This window comes from Ranitomeya variabilis, chromosome 4 (assembly GCF_051348905.1).
Source record: "Ranitomeya variabilis isolate aRanVar5 chromosome 4, aRanVar5.hap1, whole genome shotgun sequence".
Lineage (NCBI taxonomy): Eukaryota > Metazoa > Chordata > Amphibia > Anura > Dendrobatidae > Ranitomeya > Ranitomeya variabilis.
This window is the reverse complement of record NC_135235.1, coordinates 355715010-355738505: the sequence shown is the minus strand read 5'-3', so window position 1 is coordinate 355738505 and position 23496 is coordinate 355715010. Positions and strand designations below refer to the sequence as shown.

At 47.6% G+C, this 23496-nt stretch overlaps 1 protein-coding gene across 1 annotated transcript in view; it reads left to right on the top strand.

Annotated features, from left to right (window-relative positions):
- The window catches only part of IL11 (interleukin 11), a 251748-nt gene that overhangs the window by 43455 nt on the left and 184797 nt on the right, over window positions 1-23496 (top strand). Inside the window, exon 3 of the mRNA XM_077256400.1 lies at window positions 8795-8881. Within this exon, the coding sequence (XP_077112515.1) occupies window positions 8795-8881 (87 nt within the window). The remainder of the gene's footprint in view (window positions 1-8794; window positions 8882-23496) is intronic.

The following is a 23496-nucleotide window of genomic DNA, read 5'->3' as shown; positions in this document are numbered from 1 at the left end:
GTTGGAGCCCAGGGACAGGTGGAGGAGGAGGAGGTGGAGGAGGTAGGAGGGATTGCCACACACACAGCAGGGGAACAGCTGACGTTACTGAACCCCAATAACAGAGGGGGGACTGTTGGGACTGTGCGTACAGCACTTCTGGACGGCAACTAGCGGTGTTGGAGCCCAGGGACAGGTGGAGGAGGAGGAGGTGGAGGAGATAGGAGGGATTGCCACACACACAGCAGGGGAACAGCTGACGTTACTGAACCCCAATAACAGAGGAGCGACTGTTGGGACTGTGCGGACAGCACTTCTGGACGGCAACTAGCGGTGTTGGAGCCCAGGGACAGGTGGAGGAGGAGGAGGTGGAGGAGGTAGGAGGAGGTAGGAGGGATTGCCACACACACAGCAGGGGAACAGCTGACGTTACTGAACCCCAATAACAGAGGAGCGACTGTTGGGACTGTGCGGACAGCACTTCTGGACAGCAACTAGCGGTGTTGGAGCCCAGGGACAGGTCGAAAAGCAGAGGAACACAATGTAGGCCGAAGCCTGATTGGAGAAAGTCGAAAGGGAACCTTTAACCCCCCCCCCCCAAGGCGTTTGTAGCTGAAAGAGCCAGCTTGTGCAGCACAAAAGATGCAAAAGGAAAAGGTGGCTCTTTTCATCATGCTCCTTGCAAACACAGAACTAAACACTTATAAAATGTGTCCCCTGAAACCGTGAAACCGTCCCGGAGGTGGGACTTTCCTTCGTAATATGACGCAGCACAGCCGTCATTCCTACCCCCCCGGCGCCGTGCCCCGGCTCCTCAGCGTTGTTTGATTCCGTCCCGGTCCCGGAGCCTGCGCTGTTGTGTTATCCCGTGGCCAGGCACACTTAGCGCTGCCCATCTTCTGACATCATTTGGTGTCAGGCTGGCTGCGCCTGTGCGGCCGCGCTGGCCGAGAGCCCGCCTCGCAGTGTCTTCTGATATAATCCCACTGGGGGCCTGGGATCCATGGCCATGCGCAGTGCATATCCTCGCCTCTCACTCCCCTCCCTACGGCTTCTTAAGACTGTGCGGTGTCACGGCCGTGGCATGCTATTAGGGACCAGCTGACACCGAACAGTCTGAAGAAGCCATAGGGAGATGAGTGAGAGGTGGAGGTTCAGATATGCACTGCGCATGTCCATGGATCCCAGGCCCCCAGTGGGATTAAATCAGAAGACACTGCGAGGCGGGCTCTCGGCCAGCGCGGCCGCACAGGCGCAGCCATCCTGACACCAAATGATGCCAGAAGACGGGCAGCGCTAAGTGTGCCTGGCCACGGGATAACATAACAGCGCAGGCTCCGGGACGGAATCAAACAACGCTGAGGAGCCGGGGCACGGCGCCAAGGGGGTAGGAATGACGGCTGTGCTGCGTCATATTACGAAGGAAAGTCCCACCTCCGGGACGGTTTTACGGTATCAGTGGACACATTTTATAAGTGATAAGTTCTGCGTGTGCAAGGAGCAAAACAAAAATAGCTACCTTTTCCTTGTGCTGCATTACTGCTGCACAAGGTGGCTCTTTCAGTACAAACGCCTTGGGGGGGGGACAGATTCCCTTACATTTCAGTTGTTGTGTCAGCGTGGCGGTCGCAGGACACATTGCCGGCTACACAGCTGGGGATCAGCTGACGTTACTGAAACCCAATAACACTGGGTCGTATGTTTTGACTGTTCAGACGACACTTCTGAGCCTCAACTAGCGGTGTTGGAGCCCAGAAATTTAAGTTCAGGTGGTAGAAAGATGAACACTACAGGAGACCTGGATAACGTATACAGTGACCTAATTATTTAATCAGGAAGAGGAGTGGCAAATTCCTGCGAGATCCAGGCCTTGTTCATTTTCAGGAAAGTAAGCCGGTCAACGTTATCGGAGGATAGTCGCATGCGACGGTCAGTTAGTACACCACCTGCAGCACTAAAGACACGTTCCGATAATACACTGGCCGCAGGGCAAGACACCACCTCCAATGCATACTGGCTTAGCTCTGGCCATGTATCCAGCTTTGAGACCCAAAACTTGAAAGGGGAAGAGCCGTCTGGGAGTACAGCAAGAGGGCAAGACATGTAGTCTGTCACCATCTGACGGAACCGTTGCCTCCTGCTGACTGGAGCCGTCTGTGATGGTGTAGACTTTTGTGGCGGGCACAGAAAACTGTGCCACAGTTGGGCCATACTGGTCTTGCCTTGGGCAGAGGCACTGCTTCTGCTCCCTCTTTGTGCAGAGCCTCCACCACTGCCTGGACGCACTGAGCTGCTTTGGAATGCACTAGCAGCACTTCTCTCAGTTGGAATGGAGAAGATGATGGAATTCACCAGTGTGTCTTGGTACTCCCGCATTTTTCGCTCCCGGTTCAACGGTGTGATGAGGCTTTCTACGTTGTCCCGGTAGCGAGGATCGAGGAGGGTGAACACCCAATAATCAGACATGTTGAGAATGTGGGCGATGCGGCGGTCGTTTCTCAGGCACTGCAGCATGTAATCCACCATGTGCTGCAGACTGCCAACTGCCCAAGAAACGCTGTCCCATGCTGGAGGCGTGATCTCTGCCCGCTCGTCATCACCCCACCCTCGCTGTACACACTGAGTACTGGACAATTGTGTAACCCCCTCCTCTGGACGGATGTCTTCCTCCTCCATTGACTCCTCCTCATCCTCCTCACAAACTGTCCCCTGCCTACGCGTTTGTGAGGAACCACGTGGCGCTGACTGTCCAGAAGATGATGGAAATGGTGAATCCTCATCGTCCACCTCTTCCACAACATCATCCCTTAGCGCTTGCAGTGATTTTTCAAGCAGGCAGATAAGGGGGACAGTCATGCTGACTAGTGCATCATCTGCACTCGCCATCCGCGTGGAATAATCAAAGGGACGCAAAACCTGGCAGACGTCATTCATAGTGGCCCACTCTGTGGTTGTGAAGTCTGTACGGCGCTGAGTGCGACTTCTTTGCGCCTGAAGCAGCTGGTACTCCATTACAGCTTGCTGCTGCTCACACAACCGCTCCAACATATGTAACGTGGAATTCCACCTGGTAGGTAGGTCACATATGATGCGATGTTCCGGCAGGCGGTGTCGGCGCTGCAGAGCCGCAATGCGCGCTTTTGCCATGCTGGAACGCCGCAAGTGAGCACACTCTAGGCGGACCTTGTGCAGCAGTGCATCAAGATCCGGATAGTCCCTCAAAAAGCTCTGCACGACCAAATTGAGCACATGTGCCAGACATGGGATGTGAGTGAGGTTGCCGAGGCCCAGAGCTGCCACCAGATTTCGGCCATTATCACACACTACCATGCCTGGCTGGAGATTCGCTGGCACAAACCACACATCGCTCTCCTGCTTGATGGCATTCCAGAGCTCCTGCGCTGTGTGGCTTTGATTCCCCAAATAAATTAATTTCAAGACGGCCTGTTGACGTTTGGCCACAGCTGTGCTCATGTCGGTCGTAACAGGTAAACGTTCATCACGGGTCCATGTGGAGGTGGACTGTGACGGCTCCTGCAGCGATGATTCTGAGGAACTGGTGTAAGAGGAGGAGTCAATGCGTACAGAATGGATTCCTGCAATCCTTGGAGTGGGCAGGACACGTCCTGCGCCACTCGCACGATCTGTACCCGGCTCAACGACATTAACCCAATGGGCAGTGAGGGAAAGGTATCGCCCCTGTCCATGTTGACTGGTCCACGCATCGGTGGTGAGGTGGACCTTGCTACTGACGGCGTTCAGTAGCGCGTGTTTTATGTGTCCCTCCACATGCTTGTGCAGGGCAGGGACGGCTTGCCTGCTGAAGTAAAAGCGGCTGGGCACATTGTACTGTGGGACTGCCAATGACATCAAGTCACGGAAGCTGTCAGTCTCCACCAGCCTGAATGACAGCATTTCCAGTGACAGAAGTTTGGCAATGCCTGCAGTCAGAGCCTGTGCTCGTGGGTGGTTTGACGAGAAAGGCCGCCTTTTCTCCCATGCCTGTACTACCGATGGCTGTAGACTGGGCTGGGAGTGTGTGGATGACTGGGAAAGTGGTGCTGCGGGTGGAATTACAGCGGGTCTCTGGACAACAGGGCCAGAGGTTCTTCCACGGCGATCCTGGGAGGAAGCCGAACCAGCTGCGTGTGAGCTGGAGGAAGAGGCAACACGAGCTGAAGAGGTGGTAGCTGCCGCTGTTGGTTGGCCTAGCTCTTCAGTGTGTTTTTCTAACTCCGCCGGGTGCCTGGTGCGCACATGTCTCCACATGTTGGAGGTATTGAGGTTGCTGACATTTTTCCCTCTTTTGACTTTTTGATGACACACCTTGCATCTGACATAGCAAATGTCATCTGCAACTGTGTCAAAAAAGGACCAGGCACTGCAAGTCTTGGGAGCGCCCTTTTTGGCTTTTGGAAGAGACATGCTCCTAATGGGTGCCAAAGCAGAGGCTGCAGGATCCGCAGTCTTCCCCCTCCCTCTCCCTCTTTGGGCCGTACGGGGAATCTCTTCCTCAGAGCTGCTCCCACCACCTTCCTGTCCCTCACGCCAAGATGGGTCAAGGACCTCATCATCTACACTACCCTCTGCCCCCAACTGCTCCTCCTGGGTAGTCTCAGCAGCAGAGCACGCACCAGTAAGTGGCACCTGAGTGTCATCATCAGCTGATGCGGCCTGCGATGTGGTGACCGAAGCCACTGGCCCACCCGCCTCTTCAGAGGAAGAGAGAAAAAGCTGTTGGGCATCACTGCACCCTGCCTCTTCTTCCATTTCTCCAATGCTGCTTGGCTCGCCCCCTGTTTCCAAGCCAAGAGATTCAGAGAACAGAAGTAGAGACGGCTCCTGTCCTGGGCTCTCTGTCTGCCTGGGCAATTTGGCAGGTGGTGAAGAAACAGATGGCTGCTCTCCAGTGCTCTGTGTCTGAGAGGATGTGGCACTAATTGATGTTGATGCATTAGCTGCCATCCGTCCGACAACGGCTTCAATTTGTTCTTCACGCAGCAGCGGTGTACGGCGCTCTGCCACAAAGCTGCGCATGAATGACTGTTGCCTGGTGAAAGTGGGTGCTGATTAGTCACCGGTGCCCGCAGCAGGCACAGAATCCCCACGTCCCCTCCCTGCTCCTCGCCCACGCCCACGCCCACGTGCCTTACTCACTGCCTTCTTCATCTTGGTTGACTGATAAAGATAAGCAGAAAAGTACTAACGGCTTTGTGTGCTTATTCCTGAACAACTCCTCCTAACAGGTATAAGAAACACTAATTTTCTAAAGTGTGGACTAGACTTTAATATGAGCTAATGTGGCCTACACAAATGTAAAGTGGTGTAACTGGTGTGTTTGGTGAACTTTATTATTTATTTATTTTTTGGGGGCTGAACTGACAACAGATAGAGCTGCAGTCACACGGAGACCGTGCAGACAGCCGTAAACGGCGCTGCAAGGCCCAAAAACCCTCCTCTACGTTATCCTATGTAGTGTTTTTCCACAAGTTAGCTGGAGACGGGTGGAAAGACACTAATAGGAATTTTTTTAAAAAATGTGCAGCAGCCTGCACTACTTAAACCAAAATGAAAATTGATTTTGCGGTATGACGCAGTGAAGAACCCTGAGCTGGAGACAACCAGGCTATGGCTGCTCACAGACTACAGGGCGAGCTGCAGTCACACGGAGACTGTGCAGACAGCCGTAAATGGCGCTGCAAGGCCCAAAAACCCTCCTCTATGTTATCCTATGTAGTGTTTTTCCACAAATTAGCTGGAGACGGGTGGAAAGACACTAATAGGAATTTTTTGAAAAAATGTGCAGCAGCCTGCACTACTTAAACCAAAATGAAAATTGATTTTGCGGTATGACGCAGTGAAGAACCCTGAGCTGGAGACAACCAGGCTATGGCTGCTCACAGACTACAGGGCGAGCTGCAGTCACACGGAGACTGTGCAGACAGCCGTAAATGGCGCTGCAAGGCCCAAAAACCCTCCTCTATGTTATCCTATGTAGTGTTTTTCCACAAATTAGCTGGAGACGGGTGGAAAGACACTAATAGGAATTTTTTGAAAAAATGTGCAGCAGCCTGCACTACTTAAAACAAAAGGAAAATTGATTTGGCGGTATGACGCAGTGAAGAACCCTGAGCTGGAGACAACCAGGCTATGGCTCCTCACAGACTACAGGGCGAGCTGCAGTCACACGGAGACCGTGCAGACAGCCGTAAACGGCGCTGCAAGGCCCAAAAACCCTCCTCTACGTTATCCTATGTAGTGTTTTTCCACAAATTAGCTGGAGACGGGTGGAAAGACACTAATAGGATTTTTTGGAATAAATTAGCAGCAGACTACACTACTTGGAAAAAAAAAAAAAAAGAACAGTATGAGGCAATGAACCACCCTCCCTGAACTGAATACAACCAGCTATGGATGGCCTATGTGGCTGCACTCAGACTAGAGAGTGGGCTGCACTCACACACACACACACACAGACCTTGCAGATCGCTGTGAAAACAGCGCTACAAGGCAAAAGCAAGGTGAATAGTAGGTGAACACAGCGGTTGCTAAATTAGCCTTTGGAAAGCACAAAGAAGCAAATCGCTATCTCTAAACTGGCCCTCAGTCAGCAAACAGCGTCCTGTCAGTAACTGAATTCACAGCAGAGTGATCGCAAAATGGCGCCAGCGACTTTTAAACTGCATCATGACATCATTTCAGCAGCCAATCACAGCCTTGCCAGTAGTTTCATGCCCTCCATGCTAAACAGGATGTGCCCACACTTGGAATCATTCTCATTGGCTGAATTTGTGCATTTTGAATCTGGGAACTTCCAATTCCGGTATCCGATACGCGGCAAGTATCGGAATCCCGGTATCGGAATTCCGATACCGCAAGTATCGGCCGATACCCGATACTTGCGGTATCGGAATGCTCAACACTACAGTATATTTAAATAATATTTCTCAAAATGTAACTGATCTAAAAATCCTCAGTGCAATCCCTTTACATATATTGAAAGTGCAATGTTCTAAAGTGCTATTACGATACATTAATTTTCACAATTATATCTCTCATTAGTGACGCTCTATTATAATTCCTTTTTATAAAATACCACGTGCAGTTGTGAATATAATCATTTTTATCTCTTACCCTGCCGAGATTAGGTTAAACCACATGGAGGACGCTATGTCTGCCGTTTCCAGCGTTCTATTGCATATACTGGGCATGTCATGATATCATTCTGCCCTGTCGTAGGCTGTCAGCCAATCACAACACAAGTGTGGCTCTCCTCTCCTTGCGCACACGCACTATCATCTTGTCAGCGTCATGACACCATCTTGGATGTGGCTAAAGTACTTTCTTTTGCGCAAAGCTTATATATAAATGCTCTCAATTTATTTTCTATTAGACTACGCAGCGGAGCAATCTACTCTTAGATATATATTAGTGTCATAGGTCAGGTGTGTGGAGGTACATTGGCAACAGGAGACAGCCTGAATAAGGTGCCGTCCGGTATGTCAGAGTGGATGTTAGTATCTGTGGTAGCCTATTAAGTATCTATGATCTAAAAAACGCACAGCTGACCTATAACACTAATACATATCTAAGAGTAATTTGCTCCGCTGTGTAGTCTAATAGAAAATAAATTGAGAGCATTTATATATAAGCTTTGCGCAAAAGAAAGTACTTTAGCCACATCCAAGATGGTGTCATGACGCTGACAAGATGATAATGTGCGTGCGCAAGGAGAGGAGAGCCACACTTGTGTTGTGATTGGCTGACAGCCTACGACAGAGCAGAATGATATCATGACATGCGCAGTGTATGCAATAGAACGCTGGAAACGGCAGACATAGCGTCCTCCATGTGGTTTAACCTAATCTCGACAGGGTAAGAGATAAAAATGATTATATACACAGCTGCACGTGGTATTTTATAAAAAGGAATTATAATAGAGCGTCACTAATGAGATATAATTGTGAAAATTAATGTATCGTAATAGCACTTTAGCACATTGCACTTTCAATATATGTAAAGGGATTGCACTGAGGATTTTTAGATATGATGCATTTTGAGAAATATTATTTAAATATATATATCTATGGCTATTGTTGTAATATGCAAATGTTTGTGGATTATGCCTATAAAAACACAACTGTTGGTTACAACCACTGATTGAGAAAGGCTCAGTGTGAGCCAAAACGTCGCACAGAGATGTGGGTTTGAATAAACTACACACTTTTTCACCCTGAAAAGGATTTGGAGTGCTGCCTTCTTTTTTCTACTTGGTATACAATTTGGGTAGATGTGAGGACCATTCTACCCAGGAGGCCAGGCACCCACCGGTGAGCATTGTGCTGTTCCAATTTTTTCAATATATCAGTCTACTGGGTATTGTACTGGTCATATTGGTTGCATCACAATTCCTGATTTTTTTTCGTAGGAAACAATTTATGGTGCAATTTTTGCATTGTTTCTTCTAGGATTTTGTATTTGCTTTACAGCAAAGATTCATAACATATTATTAAAATTAGGAAGCACAATTGATCTTTTGTACATGTCTTTCCTTGTTTTTGAATTCCATTTGTTTCACATAGAATCACTATCAATGTACAAGGATTTTTTGTTTATGTACTGACTGAGGGCTATAATTTCTTTCTAAACCAAGGTTTCCACACAACAAATGCTTAAAGTAGAAAATGTATTTTAAAATTGTGAAACCATTTTTCTGTAATACCCTGCCTAATGATTACTCTAAATCCATACACTTAATAAATTATTTAATTGTTATGTTGTACATTTATATCCATGGGTTATGTCTATTTTGCAGAAAATCAAGTACCCTTATGAAGGAGAGCACAAATTAGAAAGTTTACCTGTACTTTCAATAAATGCTGCAGAATTGTCTACTATTCAGGTAAATATTTGGTTTTAAAATATTTTATTTTCTGTATATCTACAATTTAAAAAAATTTGTGTTTCACAACTATGGATAAAAAGTCCACCTAGAAGCATGTTCATTTGGTTAAAAATATCAAGAATTGTATAAAAGCAGAATAAGTAAGGGAATTCTGTATATGCACTGCTCAAAAAAATAAAGGGATCACTAAAATACCACATTTTAGATATCTCTGAATGAAATATTCCAGTTGCAAATTTGTATTCATTGCATAGTGGAATGTGCTCAGAACAATAAAACATAACAATTATCAATGTAAATCAAAATGAATATCCTATGGAGGTCTGGATTTGGAATGATACTCAAAATTGAAGTGGAAAATCAAATTACAGGCTGATCCAACTTCAGTGGAAATGCCTCATGACAAGGAAAAGATGCTCAGTGTTGTGTGTGGCCACGTGAGACAAATAAGGCAGCAGAACCAAGTAAAGTGAAAGTCTGTATTATTCAAAACAAACAGTGGTGCAATGTGTGAGCAAGTGCAAAAACACAACAAATAAGGTGAAAACAGGATAAGCTCCTTGCAGCTCTGCTGCAGGCAAAGTCAATTTTCAAATGCACAAAATGTGGGTGCAGCACATGCACAACAGTTCAAGTGGATGGCAAACAGGATAATTCTTAGGAATAGTTCGCTTACAGCTCTGGTGCAGGCAAAGTCTTATGGGCGTAGCACTTTCTGGGAAAATGCAGATCATCAGACACAGTTCATACCAGGGCTGGCAGCACTAGTAAAGAGCTAAGAAGCAGTGCAGAGCTACGAGTCCAGAAACAGTCAAATAAACTAGCAACGGATACCAAACAAGATTAGTTGTAGCAGGATGAGCTTACATGTCCCAGAGAAGGATGCAAAGTAATGCAGGCAAAAACAGCTTGTAGCATGAGATCCTCTGTGAGCTGAGAAGGTTTGCTGAGAAGGCGGGGCCGGAGTATCTGAAGAGGGGAAGTCTCTTGCAGCACAAGCAGGCAGAATTCAGGCAGAATACACAAGCAAGAAGTAGGAGGCAAGCCAGGCTTATAAAGACAGGGGGGTAGATCACATGAGCAGATTTGAGGTAGCAGACGCCATCTTGGAAAATGGCAATAAAGCACAACAGATAAGCAAGTAATCCAGAGTCCTTACACTGGCATTGTCCTGCATTAGGAGGAACGCAGGCCAACCGCTCCAGCACATGGTCTCACAAGGGGTCTGAGGATCTCATCTCGGTACCTAATGGCAGTCAGGCTACCTCTGGTGAGCACATGGAGGGCTGTGTGGCCCTCCAAAGAAATGGCACCCCACACTATTACTGACCCACTGCCAAACCGGTCATGCTGAAGGATGTTGCAGGCAGCAGATTGCTTTCCACGGCATCTCCAGACTCTGTCACATCTGTCGCATGTGCTCAGTGTGAACCTGATTTCATCTGTGAAGAGCACAGGGCGCCAGTGGCAAATTTGCCAATCCTGGGGTTCTGTGGCAAATGCCAAGCGTCCTGCACGGTGTTGGGCTGTGAGCTCTACCCCCATCTGCGGACGTCGGGCCATCAGACCATCCTCATGAAGTTGGTTTCTAACCGTTTGTGCAGACACATGCACATTTGTGGCCTGCTGGAGGTCATTTTGCAGGGCTCTGGCAGTCCTCCTGTTCCTCCTTGCACAAAGGCGGAGGTAGCAGTCCTGCTGCTGGGTTGTTGTCCTCCTACGGCCCCCTCCACGTCTCCTGGTGTACTGGTCTGTCTCCTGGTAGAGCCTTCAGCCTCTGGACACTACGCTGACAGACACAGCAAACCTTCTTGCCACAGCTCGCATTGATGTGCCATGCTGGATGAGGTGCCCTACCTGAGCCACTTGTGTGTGTTGTAGCGTCCGTCTCATGCTACCATGAGTGTGAAAGCACAACCAACATTCAAAAGTGACCAAAACATCAGCCAGAAAGCATTGGTACTGAGATGTGGTCTGTGGTCCCCACCTTAGGAACTACTCCTTTATTGAGGGTGTCTTGATAATTGCCAATAATTTCCATCTATTGTCTATTCCATTTGCACAACAGCATGTGAAATTGATTGTCAATCAGTGTTGTTTCCTAAGTGGACAGTTTGATTTCACAAAAGTTTGATTTACTTGGAGTTAGATTCTGTTGTTTATGTATTCCCTTTATTTTCTTGAGCAGTGTAGATTCTACAGATAGTATGTGTTCTACAACAGCAGTAATAATGAAGATTAGTGTAGTCTGGGAGGAAAAGAGAAGGCTCGAGATTCATTGAGAGAGACAACAACTTCTTTAAGTTAATTTGTTGATGAAATGAACAGTCAGTGTTTGTACTCAGATGAGATCGGGGTGAAAGAGATGAAGGACATGTTTACGTGTTTAGCTTGCTGGTGTCTCTGTTATCTTTGGTTGTTGGGTCACTGACAGTGCCAGCAGAAATGATATTGGTACTCTGGGTCATGGTAAATGTGGAGATGGAAATCAGGAGGGTAATGCAAGGAGCTCAGGACATTTTCCACACTGACAGAACTGTATGCCCAATCAGGGATGATGATGAGGATGATGAGGATGATGAAGATAATTATTGGTAGGCAGGACAATAGAGTCATAAGTTCTTCCAGGGTCAGATTTGCTTGTTCAGATTTCAGCAGTTGATGCCATTACTGTTGGAGGAGATGAGATGAGGCAACTGAAGCCTCCTATTGGTGATGTCGAATTTTATGGTTGTGGGCATTGTTTTCCACATTACAGTCTGACTAATCTTTTGTAATGTGTAAGTTCTGCAGATGGAAAATAAGAGAAAATAAGTTGTGGATGCCTATGTCAAATAGGCTAGGAAATTGGCTCTCCATTAGCACATGAAGTGGCATCACTTGCTCATGTGAGAATAGCAAACTGACCAGTGATAAAAGCAAACCTCAATCTGTCCTCTTAACTCTTCCGATCACCCCTATTTTTCTGGTACTCAGACTGTATATTCATGTATTAAGTGGTCTATATCTTCATTAGTGATGGGCGAGCAATAAAATGCTTGGGTACTCGTTGCTCGGGTCGAGCAAATTGGAATACTTGGGTACTCGACTCGAGCAATGAGCCCAATGTAAGTCTATGGGAAATCTGAGCATTTTTGATGCAATCCCCCCGGGGCTCCTTTTAGGGTCTAAAAACGTCTGAAATTGATGGAAACAGTGCTCAAATGACACTGGAACATCATGGGAAAGACCCCTGGAAGCATTTCTGACTCCCAGGTCACAATTTTGACCAATGTTGTCAGAGTATGACGCCACTTTTACAGGCGCACACTAAAACATACAAACACGAAACCAAAATGGATTTTCCTGGGAAATCTGTTAAGGGTAATAATTTGCATGCAAGGCAAAATAAAGACCCTCCCTTCAAAATGAACCTCCACCACTTGAGCTATGTCCACACATAGCGTTTTGGATGCATTTTTCAACTTTAGCATTGCTTTCAACCAATGCAAATGCATTCACTGGATATTGTCATTGTAATAATAATATTATTTCATTTTTTAACATTTAACAACCTTAGATGGCCATGTGGTGTGCGACGCCCCCTAGGGCTGTGGGGTACTCGGAACAGTGTCGGACGGCTCTTAAAGGGATGGTAACTGCTTAAAAAGACCGCTGAGGCCAATGGTAATGTAGCTGGGATGGATCTTCTCCCCACAGGTGGAGCGGGGCCCCAGGGCTACCAGTACAGTTTTGTAAAGAGATGGTGGACGTTGGGGTGCAGGACTGAGGGTGCAGAAATGACTAGAGGACACAAGGGCTGCAGTTTTCTTTTCCTTTAATCCCTGGTTGAAGGTGCAGTCCTGGGCACAGGTAACAGGTGGTAATGGAGATCCAGGCAGCCTGCAAGCAATTCAGAGTCCCCCTAGCCAGGTGGATTTGGAGGCCTTCCTGCTGCGCTGTTCTCTGAGTTCTTGATGATTTATGCTCTAATCAAGTCCCTATCTCATTCTATTCTTTAAATGGAACACTACCCGCATGGCAGGCAGCTCAAGCCTGTTCCAGGTGTCACTCCCTCGTGGTGACTTCAGGCTCTCTTATGCTTCTGTGCCTCCAGGTGTAAGATGGGGCCAGTAGACCTGCAATCTCCTGCCCTCCAGATTTAGTTGCTGGGCATGCAGTCCCCCCACAACCACGGACTCCGATGTCTGGTCTTTGGCGCTCAGTCCTGTGGTGAGCTCAGTCGCAGCTCCAATCCCTCAGGTTCTCCTCACTTGCCTTTTCCTCCTTCACTGTCTGCTCTCTCACACACAGTCTAACTAACTCCACTCCCAGGCCAGTACTTATACAGTAGCTCCCCTGAAACCGTGTTTAGAGCTCCCCATTCAGGTCCGGAGTAGGAAGGGTGTTGAATGCTTGTGTTACCTGCTAAGTGGATCCCTCCTTGCTTCCAGGCATGACATCAACCCTTGTGAGGGAGGCAATGCCACTGTGGAAACCGGACTCCTGGTGTGCCACATGGTGTGTGACACATCGTCAGACACATTTTGTTTCATTTATGAAGGAGGGACTCTTAATGTCACAAAGCTTATTTTTACAGTGGCATCAGGCAACATTAATATTTTTAAAGGGCCATTATTAAACAGTGGGTCTCCTATACTGTTATTGCCTATGCAGTGAGTGGCTGGGCTGGCAAAAATTAGTACACATCACAATACCCCATTCACGAGACGTACATGAGGACCTCCTAAAATTTTTTCCCGTTGTAAGAAAGTGGGTCTCTGCCATACTGTTTGCCTATGCATTGAATGCAAGGCCTGCCCTGCCCCAAAGTTACATGCACCCCAATAAGCGTTTGAGCCCATGTACTGGATGGCTACTGGAAAACCTAGCTCACATTATTCATTTGGTACTGCCATACTGTTTGCCTAGGCATTTAATGCAAAGCCTGCCTTGTCCCAAAGTTACATGCACCCCAATAAGCGTTTGAGCCCACGTACTGGATGGCCACAGGAAAACCAAGTTCACATTATTCATTTGGTAATGCCATACTCTTTGCCTATGCATTGAATGCAAGGCCTGCCTTGCCCCAAAGATACACACACCCCTTTGAGCCCACATACTGGATGGCCACAGGAAAACCAAGTTCATGTGCCCTGCCCCAAAGTTACACACACCCCAATAAGCGTTTGAGCCCACGTACTGGATGGCAACAGGAAAACCTAGTTAATATTATTCATTCGGTACTGCCATACTGTTTGCCTATGCATTGAATGTAAGGCCTGCCCTGCACCAAAGTTACATGCACCCAAATAACCCTTTGAGCCCACCTACTGAATGGCCACAGGAAAACCTAGTTCACATTATTCATTTGGTACTACCATACTGTTTGCTTATGCGTTGAATGCAAGGCCTGCCCTGCACCAAATTCATATGCACCCCAATAAGCCTTGGAAGAGTAGTAGAGGTGGGCCTTCTGAAAACAATGTTTCCATTATAAGCAAGTGGGTCTCCCATAGTGTTTGCCTATGCAGTGAATGCAAGGCCTGCAAAAATTAGGAGGCACTCCAATGCCCCTTGCAAGAGATGTGGAGGAGGGCCTCAAAAAAAAGTTCCCATTAAAAAGGAGCGGGTCTCCTATACTTGTAATGCCCATACACTAAGTGTTTTGGCTGACAAACATTTCTTTTTTTTTTAGCGGGCATCATAAACACCCTTGCATGAAAAAAGTGGCTGTTGCAACACGGAATACATTGACCCTGGTGTTCTAGTGGTGGTGTCTGAAGAGACGTGGAGGATGTCCTCCTATGAATGTATTCCCAAGTTAATGGAATGGGTCTCCTATACTTGGAATGCCCATACACTAAGTGTATGGGCTGACAAACATTTCCCCCTGGGGGGTACACTTTCTTATCTTTTTTTTATGGGCATCATAAATACCCTTGCCAAAAAAATAGAGTGGCTGTAACATCACGGAACAAGTTCACCCTGTTGTTCTAGTGGCGGTGGATGATAAGGATGAGGAGAAGGAGGAGAATAAAACCAAATAGCCAAAATCAGAAAGCGTATACCCATGTGTGGGTGTGAAGAGGTGCATGGGAATACACTTCCTAAAAATAGACACTGTATTGGAGGTTGTTTCGCTGTTATCATTCATTGGTGTACAGTGTACAGAAGTCTGGCCCAATCCAGCCCTTGTTCATTTTTATAAGAGTCAGCCTGTCAACATTTTCAGTTGACAGGCGGATGCACTTATCATTTATAATTCCACAAGTGGCACTAAAAACCCACTCTGACAAAATGCTAGCGGCAGGGCAGGTCACGACCTCCAAGGCATAGAGAGTCAGTTCTTGTCATGTGTCAATCTTGGATATCCAATAATTAAATGGCACAGAGGAATCACAGAGGACGTTAGTACGGTCAGCAAGGTACTCCCTCAGCATCTTCCCAAACATTGCACTCCTTGTGACAGTACCCTGTGCCTCTGGGTCAGGGCAATGGGAGGGTCTGAGAAAACTCTCCCAGAACTTTGCCAGTGTTCCTCTACCTCTGTTGGATTGGAGTTGTGTCTCTCTCAACTGTATTCCTTGGTTGTCCAACGAATTATGACGACTGCCACCAGCATTCTCAGATGGGAATTTTTTAAATAATTCCGCAACAAGGGCCCTCTGGTACTGCATTATTTTAGTTGACCTGTCTGCATCTTGATGAAGAGATTTAAAGTTCTCTTTGTAGCGTGGGTCTAGAAGTGTCACCAACCAGTAATGAGTGTCACCGAAAATTTTCATAATGAGAGGGTCAGGGAAGTGCAGCGCAACATAAAGTCAGTCACGCGTGCCAGACTGCTAACAGGCAAGACTTCTGTGTCCTCACCAACAGGACGACTGACCATGCTATCCTCCTATGCCTCCTCCCTGTCCTCAAGCCATCCACGATGAACAGACGGTATGACAGTTGTGCTTATAGTATCGTCTATAGCGCATGAAAGTAGCTCCTGTTCTTCCTGCTTCTCTTCTTCATTGTGTACCAATCCACATTGGGATGACATGAGGCTGGGCTGTGTGTAATCACCCAGTATGGTTCCTTGATCCATGTGGAGCGCCCCCAGATGCAGGACCGCGGGGTACTCGGTACCGGGCCTCTCAGTCTCAGTCCTGGGGTTGTCACGGTGGCTAGACCCGGTCCGTGACCCTGCTAAGGGGCGTCCAACGAAAGGTGTGATGGTGGTGTGTGGTGCAAGTCGCGATGAATAACGAGGACACAGGGTTGCAGTCTCTTTACCTCTTTACTGAAGGCTTCAGGATCTGCAATCCAGAGCACTGCTAACAGGGCTGGCTGAGACCGGCCGGTCCGAAGGTACATCCAGAGTTCCCTTTGCAGGTGGAAATCAGTACCTACCTTCTAGCGCCTGTGTGCCGAGCACCACGGGATAGTCCTCACAACTGTTGTGTCTGTTTCTGATGTTTTTTCTCACAACTTGTATCTGTTCTGATGTTCTTCTCCATCCCCCAGATGATATGGCTAGGACGCACCCGTATGACGGGTAGGCCTGGAGTTCTTCCGGGACCCTAGCGTCGCCCCTCTCCCACAATTGCCTCCTATGTCTGCTTAGGTGATTTAGGTGAGACAGCCAACCTAAAGTCAACTGTCCTGCCGCTGTTTGAAGTAATGCTTGGAGCCCAATACTTCCTCGGCGTTCCGGCCACCGGCTACGCGCCTCAGTAGGATGTTGCCACGATCTTAAGGCACGACTCCTACTGGTTCTATTCTCCTTTGTGCTGCGATCTCGTTTCTCACTTCTCCACAATAACCCTCGCTTCTTATCCTTCCTTAAGATACCGCCACAATCAGGTGCAGGCGCGGTTCCGTAAAGTTCTGTTCTGTTCGCTAGGCCTCTGTCAGGATCCCACCCCTGACAGGGACCCCCCTGAATCTCCCCCTGCAACACCCTCTGCCACAGGATGTTGCCTGGATCCAACCCAGTCAGCTTCTGGCTAACTTCCTATCCAGCCCCCAGTTTTACCAGATTGTGAGGAGTGGCCTAATACATAGAACCCTTTGCTCCCCCTGGTGGCCAGAGTGTGAAGTGTAATGTGTGACTGTGATACCTGGTCAGGTGAACTCCTTTAGTGCCATCAGATGTACCATCACTCCCCTTAGTGGCAGAGCGTCAGTACTGCAACGACCAGGACTCTGGGGCGCTGCATATGTCCTCGTGCTCCACCTGCAATGCATCCTCTTTCATGTGAGCAGAGAGCTTTTGTTTTGGTGACGCTAATTATGGTGTCATTGCCGCTCACCATCTTGGTGGAGTCCTCAAAGTTTTGTAGGATGGTACATATGTTTGACATCCATATCCACTCCTGAGATCTTATGTGTGGAGTCTGAACTGAATAACGATGGATCTGTTGATGCTGGTAGTCAACAACTGCCCTCTTCTGCTCACAAATCCTTTCCAACATATGCAGTGTAGAGATCCAACGTGTGGGGACATTACACACCAGTCGGTGAGCTGGAAGCTGTAAACACTGCTGAAGTACGGCAAGGGCGGCTGAATCTGTAGCTGACTTTCTAAAATGCGCACAGAGATGGCGTACTTTCACAAGCAGATCTGGCAGCTCCGGGTAGCTTTTGAAAAAACATTGAATAATGAGGTTAAGCACTTGGGCCAAGCATGGTACGTGTGTGAGCTTGTCGTGCCTCAGAGCCGCCACCAGGTTCCGGCCATTGTCACACACGACCATGCCTGGCTGTAGGTTCAGCGGTGTCAGCCACAAATCTGCCTGCTCTTTCAGAGCTGTCCACAACTCTTCAGCATTGTGCGGTTTGTCACCGAAGCAGATCAGCTGCAGCACAGTCTGCTTCTGCTTGGCTGAGGCAGTGCAGATGGAGGCTGAGGAGGTGCAGGAGCTGTAGACTGTGAGGGCAACCCTGACTGATGTACGGCCCACAATCCTTGGTGTCAGGAGGACATGTTTCATCCCAAGATCCGACTGGGTCCCAGCTTCCACAATGTTAACCCAGTGTGTCATCAGTGAGATGTACCGACCCTGCCCACAAGCACTTGTCCACATACCCGTGGTTAGGTGGACTTTTCCAGCAAAGTAATAGCATTATTGAGGGCATGGGTAATGTTGTGGAACATGTGCATGTGTAATGCTGGGATGGCACAGTGTCGGTTGGGGACCGAGTTCCTTGGGATGGCCGCCACCATCAGGTTGCGGAAAGCTTTCGTCTCCACGAGCCTAAAAGGCAACATTTGGAGTGCAAGCTGACGAGAAATGTCTTAATTTAGTACTGTGGCCTGTGGGGTGTTGGCTGCATATTTCAGCTTGTGTTCCATGGCTGGGGTATGGACAACTGAAGGCTGCACTGGGACAAGGAGGTGGATGTGCTTGATGATGATGATAGTTGACTGTCGGCAACAACAGGTGCAGGGCACGAGGCATCTTCTTATGCACCATGGACAGGGGATTGGATGGCACATACAACAGTGGAAGAAGCAGTGGTGTCACCCGCAGACACTGTTCCTGGAGCCTGGGGTTCGGCCCACAAAGTCAGGTGCTTTGCTGCCATGTGCCTGATCATGCTGGTGGTGGTCATGCTGCTGGTAGTTTTGTACCCCGGCTGATGCAGGCATGGCAGGTGCTGCAAATTACCTCTTTGGGGTTATCAGCAGAGTCTTTAAAAAACAACCAGACTTGGGAAGACCTAACAGTTAGACTGGCAACTTCCGTCATGTTGGTGTTATGGGGAACGGATGCACCCTTTCTGTCTGCGGCCACCACAATGCTTCTTCCTGCCTGTCAGGGTGCTAGGCCTCCTTCCCCATGTGTGCTGCTGTCTTCGCTCTGCATGTCCTCCTGCCAGGTTGGGTCAGTTACTGGTCACCACCTCGTCTTCCACATCTGCACCCTGGTCCTAATCCTGACTTTCTGGCAATTGTGTCTCATCATCGTCCACCACTTGTGACACTTTCCCACCGTCATCTTCGTGTGACCATGGCTGCTCAAATATTTGGGCATTGCTACATGCGATCTCATATTGCCCTGCTTCAAGTGGACCGGCCAAGAGTCCCAAATCTATAAATGGAACGGAAAACTGCTCTTCGGAGTGTCCAAGTGCGGGATCAGTTGTCTCCAGGCATTCGACATGGTGGTAGGAAGGAGGATTAGGGTGATTAATATGCGGTCCAGACTTACAGCTACTCTGACTTGACCGTGTGGAAGACGTGGTGGCAAAGTGACTAGAAGCATTATCCGCCATCTAACCAACAACCTTTTGACACTGCTCTGGGTTCAATAGTGTTGTGCTGCGGTCCCATAATAATTGGGACAGGAAGGTCGAGTGAGAAGATGTGTTATTTGTGGCCCACTTTCAGATTGCCCATGGCCTCGGCCTCTGCATGCACCATCAGCATCACATCCACTTCCCCATCCCTGGCCACGCGCCTTGCTCATTTTAAATGGACTGCTACAATATTTTCCACATTCACTACAAATGGTTTAATTTGGAGAAAACTTATATGTGATCAGTATGCATAAAAAACAGAGTTTAAATTATCTGGATTGTAGGTAAAAATTATTTTTTTTTAACAAACTGCTGTTAATAACTATGGTAAGACACAACAAAACCAGTTCAAAAGAGCCCTCAAATGCCACAAGTTTTAGCCCACAGATAGAGGAGGCGTTTGACAGAGATACCACACTGGTAACTAGGGTAACACACCCCAAAAAAGGTGAATGTAGGCCTGAAATGCCCACAGATAGATCAGGCATCTGGCAGAGATACCACAATGCTCAATATGTGGCCTGATTTATTTTTTTTAAAAAACACAAAATACTGTATAGAACGAGGGTAACAGACAGCAAATACAGTGGAATGGAGGCCGGAAATGCCCAAATTTGTACCCAAATTTGTAGCCCACAGATAGATCTAGCATCTGACAGAGATACAACAATGCTCAATATGTGGCCTGTATTTTTGTATGTTTTACGCCAAAGTACTGTATGCAATGAGGGTAACAGACAGCAAATACAGTGGAATGGATGCCTGAAATGCCCAAATTTGTAGCCCACAGATAGAGCTGGCATCTGACAGAGATACCACAATGTTCAATATGTGAACAAGCAAAAAAAAGGGGGCTCTGTGTTGCTTTGGAATAAAATATTCAGTATTAAGATGCCAAAAAAATTCTTCCTAGCCACTGATACCTGGGGCTAGGTATATGTAACAGGCAGCAGTACCAGCAGCAGACAGTAATGGAATGAACCCTCTTGATGTATGCAATGAAATCTATATATCCACATACAGTGCCAGCATGCAGTGCACTGATATGTATAGAGCCACATACACTCCCCTGCCTACCTAGCACTGCAATTTATATACGTCGTAAATAGTCCTTAGAAGGACTGTTGGTTTAGCTGGATTTGTGTAAAATATAAAGGTTTACCCACAATAACTGATAAACCCAAAAATCTGACTATTTCGGCAGCACCTATCCCTACACTGTCTGAATCAGGAGCTGAATGCGACGAGCAGGACGGTGCCAGGTCTCTTATAGACCTGATGACGTTGTGCGGCCAGCCAATCCCTGTAATGGAACAACCAAGATGGCTACAGCATTACAGTGTGTGTCAGACAATCCCTGCATGTTGATTGGCTCTCTAAAGAGTGCCAGTCATGCAGGGTGGGGACCTGAGCTCCCACCAAGCAAACCCAGAAATGATCGGTGCTCGCCGAGTACCGCGAGCACAGCGATGCTCAGGCGAGTAATGAGCATTTCGAGTATGCTCGCTCATCACTAATCTTTATCATCATCATCATCAATATCTACTGCATGTCGTTGTCATGACTCTGGTCAGGATGGTACCGCCTCCATCCTGGTCAGTTCAGGGTTAATTTTAGTTCGTCTCTCTTTGGTTCTGGGGCGGCTACTTAATGTTGACAGTTCCTGGATTTGGTGTCGGTGATACTTCGTATTCTTGAGTTGTGGTTGCTGACCCAGGTTACTCGTCTGTAAATGTTGTTCCTCTGTGCTTGTATGCTTTGCTATGTATGAACTGGTTAGTCCCTTGACTCTTGCCACTGAAGATTTGACGTGAATCTTTTTTCTGAAATTCAGCAAGGCTGACTAATAGTGTTGAGCATTCCGATACTGCAAGTATCGGGTATCGGCCGATATTTGCTGTATCGGAATTCCGATACCGAGATCCGATACTTTTGTGGTATCGGGAATTGGAATCGGAAGTTCCCAGTGTATGGTTCCCAGGGTCTGAAGGAGAGGAAACTCTCCTTCAGGCCCTGGGATCCATATCCATGTAAAAAATAAAGAATTAAAATAAAAAATAGGGATATACTCACCCTCGGACGCGCCCTGGTAGTAACCGGCAGCCTTCTTTGCTTAAAATGAGCGTGTTCAGCACCTTCCATGACATCACGGCTTCTGATTGGTCGCGTGCCGCTCATGTGACCGACACGCGACCAATCACAAGCCGCGACGTCATCCCTCAGGTCCTAAATTTCCTTCTAGGAATTTAGGACCTGAGGGATAACGTCACGGCTTCTGATTGGTCGCATGGCGGTAACATGAGCGGCACACGACCAATCAGAAGCCGTGACGTCATGGAAGGTACTGAACGCGCTCATTTTAAGCAAAGAAGGCTGCCGGTTCACATCGGTAAGGTCCAGGCTGCGTCGGAGAGGTGAGTATATCAATATTTTTTATTTTAATTCTTTATTTTACACATTAATATGGATCCCAGGGCCTGAAGGAGAGTTTCCTTTCCTTCAGACCCTGGGAACCATCAGGATTAGTGTTGAGCATTCCGATACCGCAAGTATCGGGTATCGGCCGATACTTGCGGGTATCGGAATTCCGATACCGAGATCCGATACTTTTGTGCCTAATTCTGCATTCAGGACCTGAAAATTACGTCACGGCTTGCTGTGATTGGTCGCGTCGCGGTCACATGGGCGGCACGCAACCAATCACAAGCCGTGACGTAATTTTAAAATGCGCGCGTCTCCTGCCTCCCGTGACGTCACGGCTTGTGATTGGTCGCGTCGCCCATGTGACCGCGACGCGACCAATCACAAGCCGGAACGTAATTTTAAAATCCTGAATGCCTAGAATTAGGCATTGAGGACCTGAAAATTACGTCACGGCTTGCTGTGATTGGTCGCGTCGCGGCCACATGGGCGGCACGCGACCAATCACAAGCCGTGACATCACGGAAGGAAGTAAACGCGCGCATTTTAAGCAAAGAATGCTGCCGGTTCCCTCGGTGATGTCCAGGCTGCGTCGGAGAGGTTAGTATAGCAATATTTTTTATTTTAATTCTTTCTTTTACACATTAATATGGATCCCAGGGCCTGAAGGAGAGTTTCCTCTCCTTCAGACCCTGGGAACCATCAGGGATACCGTCCGATACTTGAGTCCCATTGACTTGTATTGGTATCGGGTATCGGTATCGGATTAGATCCGATACTTTGCCGGTATCGGCCGATACTTTCCGATACCGATACTTTCAAGTATCGGACGGTATCGCTCAACACTAATCAGGATACCTTCCGATACTTGGTGTCCTGTCATGGTTCCCAATGGCAGGGGAACGTCAGGACACATAGAAAAACGGACAAGCTCTCGGGTGATGGAAACTAGAGCTGACCACGATGCTAAACCTATCACACAACTAATAGTAGCCAGGGAACGTACCTACGTTTTTGCTAGACGTCTCGCACCAGCCGGAGAACTAACTACCCCTGGTAGATGAAACATAGTCCTGGCTTGCCTCCAGAGAAAATCCCCACAGGAGATAGTAGCCCCCCACATATAATAACGGTGAGTTCAGATGAAAAGACACACGTAGTATGAAAGCAGATTTAGCACAGCGAGGCCCACTAACTAGATAGCAGAAGGATACCATAGTGGACTTCGCGGTCAGCTACAAAACCCTATCAAATACCATCCTGAAGTTACCTTAAACTCATGTGCCAACTCATGACACTGGAGTGGTAACTTCAGCCCACAAGAGCTTCCAGCTGCAGAGAATCACATAACTGCAAACTGGACAAAACATACAAAAATAGACTAAGGACAAAAGTGTCCAACTTAGCTGGTCAGCAGACTGGGAGCAGGTACAAGCAACAGAATGACTCTGGTTACATTGATGGCCGGCACTGGAAAGACTGAGGAGCAAGGCTAAATAGGAAACTCCCATATCCTGATAGAAACAGGGGGAAAGCACACAAGACACCAGTACCACCAGTGACCACTGGGGGAGCCAAATAACCGAATCACAACAGTGTCCCATTGACTTGTATTGGTATCGGGTATCGGTATGGGCGATATCCGATACTTTTCGGGTATCGGCCGATACTATCCGATACCGATACTTTCAAGTATCGGACGGTATCGCTCAACACTACTGACTAATTAAAATTTCAAAGATTTGCTGATGTACACAGTATACAACAGTATTTAGACTAAAAAACTGCCCCATGAAGTTTAAGAAATATGTGCCTTTAATTTCACAGATGATATACAGAGTTTACAAAAAAATATATATTTTTAAATATGGAGTTTAAGGTTCTTTTCATAAAGGTTAAATTAGCACACAAGCATGTTTCAC